General features: G+C 44.7%; 1 protein-coding gene across 3 annotated transcripts in view; it reads left to right on the top strand.

The window, feature by feature from the left end:
* The window catches only part of VPS53 (VPS53 subunit of GARP complex), a 134,233-nt gene that overhangs the window by 102,346 nt on the left and 18,388 nt on the right, over positions 1-13,499 (top strand). For all 3 annotated transcript variants that reach the window (XM_036033295.1, XM_036033294.1, XM_028520100.2), the window contains one exon: positions 9,427-9,575. In XM_036033295.1, coding sequence (XP_035889188.1) covers positions 9,427-9,575 — 149 coding nt within the window. The remainder of the gene's footprint in view (positions 1-9,426; positions 9,576-13,499) is intronic.

The raw sequence follows: 13,499 nt of genomic DNA, 5'->3' as shown, positions 1-13,499 counted from the left end.
TGGGCAACTGGCGACTAGCAGCTTCATCACAACAATGCGCCCATTCATGCATTTTGTCTCGTGCAGAGTTTTTTGGTGAAACATCGAATCACCCAGGTAACTCAGCCCCCCTACAGCCCAGATTTGGTGGCCTGTGACTTCTGTCTTTTTCCAAAACTAAAATCACCTTTGAAAGGGAACAGATTTCAAACCATTGATGGGATTCAGGAAAATATGACAGTGCAGCTGATGGCGATCGGGAGAACTGTGTGAAGTCCTAAGGTGCCTATTTTGAAAGGGACTGAGGTGTCATTGTCCTATGTACAGTGTTTCTTCTATCTTCTGTCTTCTTAAATAAATGCCTCTATTTTTCATTTCATTTTCATATTACATGCTGGATACCTTCTAGGCAGACCTTGTATAATTCAGTGTTCACAAGGCCATCCAGTTACCACCACTAATTCCAGAACATCTTTATTCACCAAAAAGAAATCCCATTCCAAGAGCAGTGCAGCCCCATTTCCATCACTAGTCTACTGTCTGTCTCTACAGATTTGCCTATTCTGGACATTTCACATAAACGGAGTCATGCAGTATGTAGCTTTTGTGACTGGCTTTCTTCACTTAGTCAGAATTTTCCGTGTTCATTCATGGGGTAGCATGTATCAGTACTTCATTCCTTTTTATAGCTGAATAATATTCCATTGTATGGTTATACCATATTTGGTTTATCCGTTCATCAGTCAGTAGACATTTAAGTGTGTCCACATTATAATTATTATGAGTAATGCTATGAATATTTACATACAAATTTTGTGTGAAAATATGTTTTCATTTCTCTTGCCATGTATACCTAAAAGTGGGACTGCTGGGTCATGTGATCGCCCTGTGTTTAGCATTTTGAGGTATTGCTGAGTGACTGCACCATTTTGCGTGCCTGCCGGCAGTGAGTCAGGGTTCTCATTTTCCCTTATCCTCACCAACTCTCCTTTTTTAATTATAGCCATTCAAATGGGGGTGAAGTGGTGTCCTGTTGTGGTTTTCATTTGTGTTTGCATTTTCCTGATAACTAGGATGTTGAGCATCTTTTCATGTACTTATTGGCCATTTGTATATCTTCTTTGAAGAAATGTCACATCAAATCCTTTGCCCATTTTTTTTAGGCTTTCTGGGGTAATTTTCTAATTCATCTTTTTTTTTCCCAGTAGAGAGGGTGAGAGGAAGCAAAGCACAGGGAAAGTGCCTCCTTAGACCTTACCAGTGCCAGGAACCCAAGGCCTAGGTGCCCCACAGCCTAACAAAGGAGGAGTGGCTCAGGGGATGGGCAGGTAGCTGTAGGATGCAGAGGGACTCAGAGGAGGCTTCTGTGAGCCAGTGAGAGGTGGATACACACACTGCAGGCAGGACACGCCATTTACTGCCGCCCTGGCTGAACCAAGCCTGATGCACAGCACTAAAGTGGGGGTGGGGTAGAGGAGGAGGAGAGAGACAGACAGAGGTACACCGATAGAGATGAGACTGAGGGAAAGTGGTGAGAGAAAATGATAGGCAGAGAGGGAGGCAGGCAAGGAAAGAAAGTGACAGAGATGGGGGACAGACAAAGACAGAGTGACAGGGACGGAGAAGAAGTGAGAGATACTAAGAAAGAAGGAGGGAGAGGCAGAAAAAGACAGAGAGGCGGAAGTACTTTACCCACTTTTAAATTGGGTTGTTTTCTATTGTCGAGTTGTAAAAGTTCTTTTTATAGTCTGATACTAGGCCACTTACTAGATACATGATTTGCAAATTTTTCTTGTGGGTTGTCTTTTCACTTTTTTTGCTTGTGTCCTTTGAAGCAATAAAGTTTTAATTTTGACGAAGTCCAATTTATCTATTTTTTTCTTTTGATGCTGTGCTTTTGGTGTTATACCTTAGACACCATTATTATAAGACCAGTGTTCTAACCCCTGAGCTATAGGGCCTGACACCATTATTACCAATCCAAAATTACAAGCATATTCTTCTAAGCATTTTATACTTTTAGCACTTACATTTAGGCCTTCCGTCCACTTTTGAGTCAATTTTTGTATACAGTGTAAGGTAAGGATTTAGCTTCGTTCTCTTGCCTGTACACATCTGGCTCTCCCGGTGCCATTTGTTGAAAAGAGTTTTCTTTACCCGTTGGGTGGTCCTGACACTCCTGTCAAAAATCAGCTGACCAGAGAGCTGTATGGGTTTATTTCTGGACAGTCAGCTCTGTCCCTTCGATCTATATGTCTGTCCTTAGGCCAGGACAATACTGTTTTGACAGTTGTAGCTTTGTAGTAAGCCTTGAAATGAGGAAGTGTGAGTCCTCCACCTTTGTTCTTTTTTGAGATCGTTTTGGCTTTCTGGAGCCTCTTGCAATGTCACCATTTTCTGTCTTACCAGGGTGTCCTTCTCCTTCAAGACACCACAGTGCATTGACTACCTCTTTACTTTGTTAAACAATTATTTTTCTATTTCTGTCTCTCCTATTAAGCTTTGAACAACTTGAAGGCTTATTCAGTTTTGGATCTACATAACATAGCATAGTACTTGCTTAACAGTAGTATAATTAAGTACTAATATTGCTATTTTAAGTGAAATGACATATAACGAAACCAGTTTTACCATAAACTAGTTGACATAGACAAGAGTTGAGTTCCTGTGGCATTATAACAGAATGGCATCGGATGACACAACATTATTTGAAGACTTGCTGTACTCCCTGAATGACTTTGAAGGTGAAGAAGGCAAGAAGAAGAAAGAACTAAAGTTTGTAGACACCCATTTGACCAAAGAATGGCGACAACGTAAAACATGGATAGCTGTACAGAACAGATTTTGCTGTGTGCCTTTATAGGAGGTGGCACACTGGTAGACCTTGAAATCGTTGGGTGCAGGCGAGTGCTGTTGGGGATGATGTGATGCTCCTCAGTTCTCACTTGGATACACAGCAGCCTGAGCTGACTGAAGAAAGGTCAGAGTTAGGGAATGCCCACATCCAGCTATTAGCTCCCCCAGGATAGGCAAGAGCCTTCCTCCTGGAACAGGAAGGGAAACACCTAGGGCAAAGTTTTGTAGAAAACATGCACAGAAATGACCTTAAACAGGCCAGGCCCATGTGGAGGAAGTGACATATGATGCAAGTTTAGTGGTCTCTCTGAAACTGTAACTTTGAGATTATAGTAGTATTTCTGATACAATAAAGTACATTAAAATGACCTTTCAGACCACCTTCACCTTACATATTGCATTATTTTCTTAGATGAGCTCTATGAGATGGTAAGAAGTTATGTCACTTGTCTGTGATCTCTTAGCTGGCAGACCCAGGATTCAAACTCGGGTCTCTCCCTGCAGGACTATACCATGTCATACATACAGAATAGGAGGAAGTCATTTTGGCAAATGTGGAAACTGAGGCAAAAGCAGCTGAAGTGATTTGCTTAACATGGAAGAGCGCTAAGTCAGCATGTGCCCAGAAGTGCCAGGCTCAGGGGAGTGTTCATGCTGACTTGATTATGAGCTTTCCAAGCATTCACACGCATCCTGTTGGGTATTATCTTCAGCTCTTCTTGATCAGACGCCGTGACTTTCCTACGGGGAGAAGATGGGCTGAGCAACCAACTCACATATTCCAGTCTGCTGTGTACATTTCTCCCAGAAAACAGATGAATTGTCATTCTGGTGTGTTTGTTTTCTTTTTCATAATGTGCCCCAAACCATAAAGCTTTATAACAGCAAAGGAAGAAATGAAACCACCTCTCCCGATTCTTGAAAAAGGGAGTTGTTTGAAGTGCTTTGGTAGAAATATGAAAAGTTCTGTTTTTTTAATGTAAATTCTGTAAATCCTTAGGAATGAGCATGACTAATTATGGCTTTACAAGTAGGATTTTTAAACTAAATTTTATGGCTTCCTTTAAAGAGACTGTTGGTCCCCTGGTCCCCTCCTCATTGTGTCATTTTTCCTAAGTCTATGCACATCACTAGGTGGAAAGAATCTAGTCTCTAAAATCAAACATACATAGCTTTTTGCCCATTAATGGTAGTTTTAGGGGGGAGGGAGGAACAGAAAGAAGAAACTGAACAAATTAAATTTCCTTACAGTCTGGCATGTAATTTCCATTAAGTTTCAAGATTGTGAACATGTACTAATTTAGGAGATTGCATTACTATCCCCCAAAGACATTTTGAAATAGCTAGAACACTCCTCAAATCTGTTCTCATTTTCCTCAGTCATTAAAATGTTGATCTATTTCAGGAGTCCCACAGAACTGCATGGTTAAGAAATCCTCAAGTTCATTTTCTACTGACAATCAAAGCATACCTTTCTTTTTTCATAAAAGAGATTCTTTTTCATTATGACCAAAGCAAATCACCTTCATTATGGAAAATACAGATTTTCAAAAAGAAGAAAACTTCAATCACCCATAATTCCAATTAATGGATACATTTCATACTTTACAGACTCTTCTCTGAGCTGTTTTTCTCGTTGTGCAGGTCTTCATAGTTTTCTGTGTCATTTAATGTAGAATTATTAATACAGTACTTTTGCACAGTATTCCACGGTACAAAGTATTTATTGTTAAGAACAGTTCATGCACTATCCTTCAGTAACTATATGATTTTGGATATTATCATTATCCCAATTTTATAGCTGAGAAAACTGAGGCTAGGAGAGGTCGGGCAAGTTGCCCAAGACACACTCAGCAGGCTGCTCAGGCAGTATTGGAGCTCGTGATGGGCAGACTTTGGAGTTCCTCATTTTAAATACTATCACCTACTCCTTCCCTTATAATGTATGTAATTAATTCACTTCCGATGGATTTTTAGGTTATTTCCAATTTTTCACATTTATAAACATCCTGGCAATGGACAACTTGTGTGTATGTATATATATTTTTTCTAGACATTCCTAATTATTAGCTTCAGATTAATTGCCCTAAAGAGAATTGCAGAGATCGAAGCTATGCAAAATGCTAAGATTTTTCATAGATGTTTTCAAATTGCTTTTAAGAAAGGTTGTACAAACTCACAATTCACCTTTCCATTGGCCCAGCAGTGAGTGGGAAAAAAATACATATTTAAAGCCTATCCTGGATGTTTTGCTTTTCCCCTTGGAGCCTCACCAACAAGGTGAGAAGAGCTTGTCCTTCGCCTTCTGTACAACCATCTCGTCACCTGCCTGTGCACAGCCGCATGTTACCTGTAGATTCTGCATGCTGCAGTTCCTTCGGCTAATTTCACATTTATTTAGGGTAGTAATGCTTCTTTTGGAAAGCAGCATGATAAAACAGAAAGAACATGGACTTTGGAATTAGACAGACCAATTTCTGGATCTCAGCCCTGCCAGCTTCTCAGCTATGCTTAATTAGGCGAGCCATTCATTGTCCTCTAGCCTGTCTTTCACCTGTGAAGCAGGAGTAATGCCTCCTACACCGCATTATCAGGAGTAATAAGTTTGTTTGAAGATATCAGTCATGTTGCTTGGTATATAGTAGGTGCTCAGAAAATGTTCCTTCCCCCTTTTTATTCCCCACACATTGCTTGGTCTACCACTGTACATGCAGAGGTACCTGTAAATACAGCGAACGCTCGTTGCGTGAGTAAGAGCAACCCAGACAGGCACTGCGATGCGAGCATGTGTGTGCCCGCCTGAGCAGCTGCTCGGGGCCAGTGCCCCAGCATCCTGAACCACAGCCCTAGACTCCAGTAGCCCAAAATGTTCCCAGATTCCAAATGTCTGAGTCTGTGGCCTGTATATCTCTAATCCCCTGAATAGGTGGGAATTGGAATTTTCAGTTGAGAAAAATTAGTTCCTCAGGAGACCTTTCCAAGCGTCATGTAGCCATAGGGAAAACAAAGTTTCATAGTAAGCGAATTGCAAAGCTCTGTCCTCTGATGAGTGGATTGGTCAGAATACTCTGCTACAGTGGGCTCTTAATAGGAAGTGTTTATCTCCCCAACCTTCCCTGGGAAGTGCCAACATCAGCCACACACTCCTTCCTGGGGTGGAGGGGGGTGGAAACCAGGAGCAGTGCTGATGTCCTGGGCCCCACGATCTCTCCCTGTGGCTACACATGGGGTCCTGGGGCTCTGACACTGTTATCTGCATCATTTCCTTCCTTATGTTTCTACAACCCTGCACCTTAGTTACTACTTCTTTGCCAACTAGTTTTCTTGTGGTTTATATGGCAGCAGTAGTACTCAACCCCACCCTTCCCCCCCCCAAAAAAAGCACAAAAGGAGGAGCTTCAAGTAGGGAGGGGTAAATTTCAAATGTGAAGTGCCACGTTTACCTGGAAAACTTGGAGTCTTATTTCTATGAATGGCTTTTCATGATGTTTGTTCTAATACAAGCTGCTGTTCTTTCTTTTTTTGAAAGCGTGCTTTGCTTGACGGCTGTGTATTTCATTAGTCTCTCCTTGAGAAACTAGACTTACCTTGAACTAAGGCCCAGTAAGCGCTTTTATTCTTCTTTTGTGGTCATTTTTTAGTGAGTGTCTAGGAAACAGCCTGGTGTAGTACTTTGGATTTAGACAGATCTGGGTTGTCTCTGCCATTTACCAGCTGTGACTTTGGGCAAGTCACCTAACCTCTTTGAGCTTTGTGAGTTTCCTCATTTATAGGATTGCTGTGAGAGCAATATGAGATCATGTATGAATAGTAAATGGGACGAGGTGTGCCAAGTGCCAGGCAAAGTGACCCGCATAGTAGGTCCTAATTAGGCATCTTGGGACATTGAAGTTACAACCCATAACCTAAGTCTTCCAGGGTGGATGATAGCAAACATTAACATTGGAGGCAGTGAGTAGACAGAACCACTGCTAACTGTATGTTACAATTAAAAAATAAATATTATGCCCTGGTTGGTGTGGCTCAATGGGTTGAGCACCAGCCTGCAAACTGAAAACAAACAGTAAACATGATATTAATTTTCTTTGTTCTTCAGTACTTTGTTTCAATACTTCAGTCCTGGCTGGTGTGGCTCAGTGGATTGAACCCGTTGGCCTACAAACCAAAGGGTTGGTTTGATTGCTGGTCAGGGCACATGCCTGGGTTGCAGGCCAGGTCAGATCCCCAGTAGGGGGTGCGTGAGAGGCAACCATGTATTGATGTTTCTCTCCCTCTTTCTCCTTCCCTTCTCCTCTGTCTAAAATAAATAAATAAAACCTTTAAAAATACTTCATTAAGCTGACTTAAACCTTAAATCATGAATCTACTTGACTTTTGCTAATACTTCTCTAACTTGACCATGGAGTCGTAACTGGCTGAAGTATGAAAGCAAATTAGATCTTTTCACCTTATCCCAAATGCAGGCGCTGACATGGCCAGTGGTGATCAAGAGGGAGTTAGCTTACTGGCAGGAACTTGAAGTCCCACGTCCCCAGCTCTGTCTTGCCTCAGAGTTGCTTTGGAACCAACGACAGGGCATGTCACCAACTCCCTTTTGGTCTTTTTCTATTAATGGAGAACTGTAATGTTTAGATAATTGTTTATTCACTTTTTGAGATGTTGAAATAGAAAGCTCTGCTAACTTGGAAAACAGCAGTCATTTCTGTGAAAGCGCTTCGTGTCAATTGGAGGAGGGGGGTATCAAGCTCCTCTCCCCGCTTACTGTGAGCACCTGGAGCATTCATTGTGCTCCAGGTGTTGCTGCAGAGCTGGGGGAAACAAGGTGAGGTGCAGACATGGACAGTTCCTGTCAGCTTTGGCCTCACCCTCTGAGCTCATTTAAACTCACCCAGAATGCTCCTTGTTTGAATGGATCAAATCTCTAAAATGAGATGGAGACAGAGGCCTCTTGAATAAGATCAAAGAGAATGAGGAAGATATTACCCATAACTGAAGCAGTAGCATATAGTCAGTTCCTACTAGACCTTTCTACTCCTCCTCCATTGTTTATTTCTGTTTTCTCCCCAGTAAAAAATTTGAGACCTTTTATATATGGAGCCTCATTATGAAACCTTGCACAAGACTTAACGTCTCTGGGCCTTGGTTCTCTTATCTGTAAAATGAAGGTAGAGGTTCCTTCCTGCTTTTTTGTGGTTCTGTGCTTAAACATACCTCAAGTGTTTAGAATATAAATATCTGCTGACTTGAAGAAACATTAGGACAAAACAGAAAGTCACTTGAGCTTCCCAGGAGCTGGGGAATCATCCATGTACAATACGATTCTTTTAAACAAGTTCTCTCAGTGTTGAATTTTTTGTCTCCCCAAGAGCTCTATAAAAATAGTATTTTCTTGCCAGAGACATTAAGGCCTCAGAACTACTGCCCTCCTTCTGTGAACATATTATATGGTTTGTATTTGGCTTAGGATCTTTTTAGCAGACAGCCCAGCTCCATTCTGAGAGGCTGACTCAGCAGAGTTCCTCCGGCCTGTTCCCGCTTTCTGCAGGATTTGAGTGCCCACCCCCTGCCAGCTCCCAGGTCGGCCGGAGCTGGTGCTGCCTCTCTGCTCCTGTGCTTACCCAAGGGGGAAGAGACACTACAGCATTGCATTTTCCCTAATTTTCCTCAGGTTGTTAGAGCTTGAGCCAGGCAGGTCTTGTTTTTGTCCGTGACCTGGTCCAGAACGTCAGTCCTCTCAGTGGTGTTCGCCTCCTCCGCCCCTCCAGTCCACGTGGCCCCTGCCGTCCGCGCAGCCTCTGTGCCTCTTTCCTGCCTGTTCCCCTCCATTGTCTTACCTGCTGGTCTGCCCCTCAGGTTTGCCAGACAGCCTCTCTCCTTTCCCTTGGTTGAAATCGCAACATAATCCCAAAGGTTTTAGGAGTAAGAATCTAATGTTTTATTATGGAAAATTTCAATAAGATATAGCAGTAGAGAAAAAAGTACATTGAACCTCGTGTACCCATCACCCAGCTTCACTAATCTTGTTTCATCCACTCCTTTCAACCCCAGATTACCTGGAAGCAGGTCTCACACTACATACCATTTCTAGTTTCCTTTTTTTAAAAAACTGTTCCCAATTTACTTGAGAGAGAGACATAAGTTAACTCTCGTCCAGACCTCGTTCGATGTGGCCCAGCCACCTTTCTGGTCTCCCAGGCTCGTCTGCTCAAGAGTAGAGGCCCCTCCCCACTCTCCCCAGTCCCTTTCTGGTGGATCAGCTGACAGAAGAATGGGAGCCTATTCACCTGCCCGTGAGGGGCTGTGTGGGAGATGGCTGCTTAGGTGGGAAGGGACGGCTGTTTCAGGCACGAGGGGGACGGGGAAGGAAACGATGCCTGAGTCCTGCCTCGCTGTCAGGGAGAAGGTGGGTGTACTTGTTTGTGTTCACAATCAGCCACGGCCAGCTGGAGAAGACACATCGCCTGAAACCCAGTGGCAGCTGTGAGAGCAAGCTGTGGCCTGATCTCCACCCGCTTGCCCCTCCCTGGTGACAGGTAAGGCTGTCCTCCTATAAGACATCTAAAGGCGTGTCCTGTCTGTCTCCATTTTCAGATGCAGTGGCAGAATGTGGAGCACGTTGGTGACCAGAGCCCCTATGTCACCTCTGTCATTCTTCACATTAAGCAGAACGTCCCCATCATCCGTGACAACCTGGCTTCAACACGGAAATACTTCACTCAGTTCTGCATTAAATTTGCAAAGTAAGTCCTGGAACATTCTCATCCCTGGGGGATTTCGAGGCCGCACTTACTGCCGACGCGCTCACACTCCAGGTGTCCCCACCGTCCAGCTAGAAAGGAAGGTGAAGGGAAAGAAACTCCAGAGATCTGCTGATGAGGAGGGAGAACTGGGGCTGTTTAGAAAGGATTCTTCAAACCAGAGCCCGGCCAAACAAGAAGGTGAGGTTGAATTCCTGGCTAATTGCAGCGGCACACACAGTTTATAAGTCACTGAGAGTAGAGTAGGCTTCGGTAGTGTGGTATTCTGGTTGCAGTGGGCAAACTGATTTTTTTGTACCCAAAAGAAGCAGAGTGATGAAACTAAATCCCCTGACGTCATAGATGACAGTAACCGCAGTGCAGTCATCGGCCACATCGAGGCAGACAGAACTGCGATGGGGGTGCCATTGTTCTGAGTTGCGTGCATGTAACTGTGCCCCTGCCTTCCCCCTGGCTGAATGACTAAAACTATTTTTCAGTGGTTTCATATATACATTTTGTCTCTCCAGCAAGATGATAAACGTTTTAAGGGTAGGCACCATCAGTTCTGTTTCTTTTGAGCCTTCTCTTCCTCCCTCCCCACAGTAGCTCTTATTGGGCCTACCAGAATTTATCTACTTGCAGATGTCCTTGGGTCCAGGGAAGGTACTGGAAATTATGAAGGCCAGTCAGGGAGCTCCATTGCCAAGGTAGATAGAGTGAACTGCATGTCTTCCTGCCACAGCCTTGTGTGTGGCCATTTCTGACTTGATGTTTTGAAGCAGGGAAATAGTTTGGTCCTTTGCCAGCCAGCCAGCGTCTGGCTGTAGCACTGTTTCCCCCGAGACCAGACAGCGTAGAGGGTCAGAGCCTCCTCGGACCAATCAGCAAATAAGCACTTTGGCAAACGGCTCAGGAAAGGGCTTCAGGAGGGTCAACCCAGTCCAAGCTACTGTATTTCAGTTGTTCTCTTCCAAGTCCCAAAGGGTGATTTAGGACTCCAAGTTTCTGTCTTCCCCAAATATCTCCCTGTTTATATTCAATTAAGGCTTTTCTTCTCCCTCACAAATAGATCCCCTGAGGACCCTCAGTTATGGAGTGGCTTATGGCATCAACTTCAGTTTTTACTTTGTCAAGGAAAGATAGAGTTGGGTCTCCAGGGAGGCGTTAATGCTTGCAGTATGGCAGATGAACCAGGAGCTGACATTTCCTCCTCCGCTCTCTCCGGGTGCTCGTTTGGGTGTGTTAAAAGCAGTGCTGATAAATCACATGGTGACACTCCCCAAAGCCCCTGGTAGAAACAGTATCTCTAAAAACTGAGTATGGCCAGAAGTCTCCAGTGTGGTCGCAAGGGGCTCTGGTCGAGCTAGCGTTGAAGTGAGTTCACTCGGGCAGCCCTGGCACCAGCCGCATGTTCTCTCACAGCCCTTCCATTCTTTCACTAAGCCCGTAGTGTGTAAACGGGGAATAGGATGCCCATCTCTCACATCTGGAAAAATTTAACCTGTGAAATCAGAAAGTGGCTTTCTGATTTAATTTGTGGTACTCTGTCATCCCTCTAGAATCCCAGTGGAAGACTAGGGACCTCAGAGGTGGGGGTTTCCCCAGCCAAGAGCAATAGCCGCCGCCGCCCCAGGGGGATGGAAGAGCACTTAGCAGTTACCCACCACGGTGCCGCGACTTCTCCCCAAAGACACGTCCCTGGTCTCTCTGCTTTCCTCGACCCACTCCGCTAGACTACCAGACACAGCCAGCTCTAGGGCACACCTGAAGCCTACTCTACTGTAAAGGAACTCAGCTTATAAACTGTGTGTGCTGTTACAATTAGCCAGGAATTCAATCTCACCTTCTTGTTTGGCCGGGCTCTGGTTTGAAGAATCCCTTCTAAATAGCCCCAATTCTGCCTCCTGATCAGCAGATCTCTGGAATTTAAGTTCCTTTCCCTTTAACGTGTTCTCCTGTCCCACCAACGTAAAGCCGTAGATGTTTCCCTTTGCCTCCACTTGGTCTCTGCAGCGGGAGCCTTTCCTATGTAAACATCGAGACCACCCTTCTGACTGAAACTACTAAGTGACTTCTCTTGTCCACTGAGCTGATTCTCCTCCGCTCAGTAATGGAGGTAACAAGACAAATCTCTTTATAGTGGTTGGGAAGATAAGATGGGAAGTCTTCTGTAAACTTTGTGATGGAGTGCTAGTACCAAGCTGACATTCAGAGACCGGTAGCTGTGCCCTGTCCAGCATGGCTCAATTGGTTGGAGCATTGTCCCATACGCCAAAAGGTCTCAGGTTATGATTCCCCATCAGGGCACATACCCGGTTTGCAGGTTCGATCCTCGGCCAGTGTGTGTACAGGAGGCCACCGATCGATGTTACTGTCTCACATTGATATTTCTTTCTCTCTGCCCCTGCCAAACCCTCTCTTCAACAACAACAACAACAAAAGTGGTTGTCCCTATCATTATTATTTATTCAACATGCATTTGCTTGAGTAGCTGCTGTCTCAGACACAGAATTAAGTTAAGTGCTTTGACTTAATAGATACTGTCCTTATTTTTGTTTGCCTTACAGTCAAGTGGAGGGAAACAGACGTGTGAATAAATAAGTACAGTAAAGTCGGTTAGATGTTAGACTGGAGGTCTGTGGACTCTGTGTAGAATATGGTTGGAGGAATATATCGACTGAGGAAAGGCTTCATAGGAGAGAAGGAGGGATGTCCTTGAGCGGAGTCTAAGAGACCTGTGTGTGCTGACCCGCAAGGCCGTGGGGAAGCGGGCGCAGTGTAAGCAAAGGCCTAGAGGCTGAAATAGGCTGCAGAACCACGGGATCTACAAGTAGCTCAGCCGGTTGGAGCATAGGGTGCCGGGGCTTAACACAAGCAGGCTGGGGACAGAGAATCAAGACAACCAAAGAAGGCTTTGTCTGCAGCCTCACAGGAGTTTTAATCAGGGGAAGGTCTTGGTCATATTTGCATTTGAAATTCCCTTTGGCAGCAGATGGATTAGAAAGGATGAGGCTGAAGGCTGGGAAACCAGATAGGAAACAATTGAAAGGGCTCAAGTGAGAAAGGGCAACAGCATGGGAATGGTTGGAGGGGTGGATATGGGAGTTCAGGGGAATAGCTGGTAGCTGATGGGATACTGGGGTGGAGAGCGAGGAAGCTGTCTCAGGCAACCCTCGGTTTCTGACTTGGGTGACTGGGTGGATGAGATCCAGTCCAAGAGCCTGGATTCCAGGGCGGGGCTGAGTCATGGGCATGCTGGGGTTGAGGTTGCAGCAGGCCATTCCAGTGGGATGTCCAGTAGGTCTTTGGGTGTTAGAGAGGGCACAAGTGTATGGAAAAAGACATAGAGAAATCGAAGAGGATGGAACTCACAGCCTGAGGGCAACGTTGAAAGAGGGAGAAGAGGGTGCTAGCCAGCCTTCAGCTCAGCCCACAGATCCTGCTTTATCTCCGCTGTGCCTTCTTTGGTCGTGGGTCCTTATGGCACCTCCAGGTCTGTCACTCTGGACCTGGCCTTGAATATAGGCATTTCTAGCTCCCACACTTGCTATTCTGCTTTCCCTACTTGGGCCTCTGCAGTTTTTTCCAAAAAGCTCCCCCAACCTATTAAAATTTCATTGTCCCTTTCCCCAAACCAGAATCATTGTCTGTTCACCAGGCCAGCGTTGCCCTTCAGTCCTCAGTACATTGGGGGAGATCATGTATTTCATTCCTGATCCGACAGTTATTCCCTTAACACTTATTTCCTATTTTTGCCTTTAAGATCCCATAACTGCCTCATGTATATTCCACTCTCGTAACTGGTAGGGTGTTTTCGGCTACTAGTAATGGAAGCCTTGACCCAAACTGACTTATACAGAAGGTGAACTTTTTATTTTATGTAACTGGAAGCCCAGAGCATGGCAGACGCAAGGGTGGTTGATT

This window comes from Phyllostomus discolor, chromosome 8 (assembly GCF_004126475.2).
Source record: "Phyllostomus discolor isolate MPI-MPIP mPhyDis1 chromosome 8, mPhyDis1.pri.v3, whole genome shotgun sequence".
NCBI lineage: Eukaryota > Metazoa > Chordata > Mammalia > Chiroptera > Phyllostomidae > Phyllostomus > Phyllostomus discolor.
Note: the sequence above shows the minus strand (reverse complement) of the source record. Positions and strands in the feature narration are given on the sequence as shown.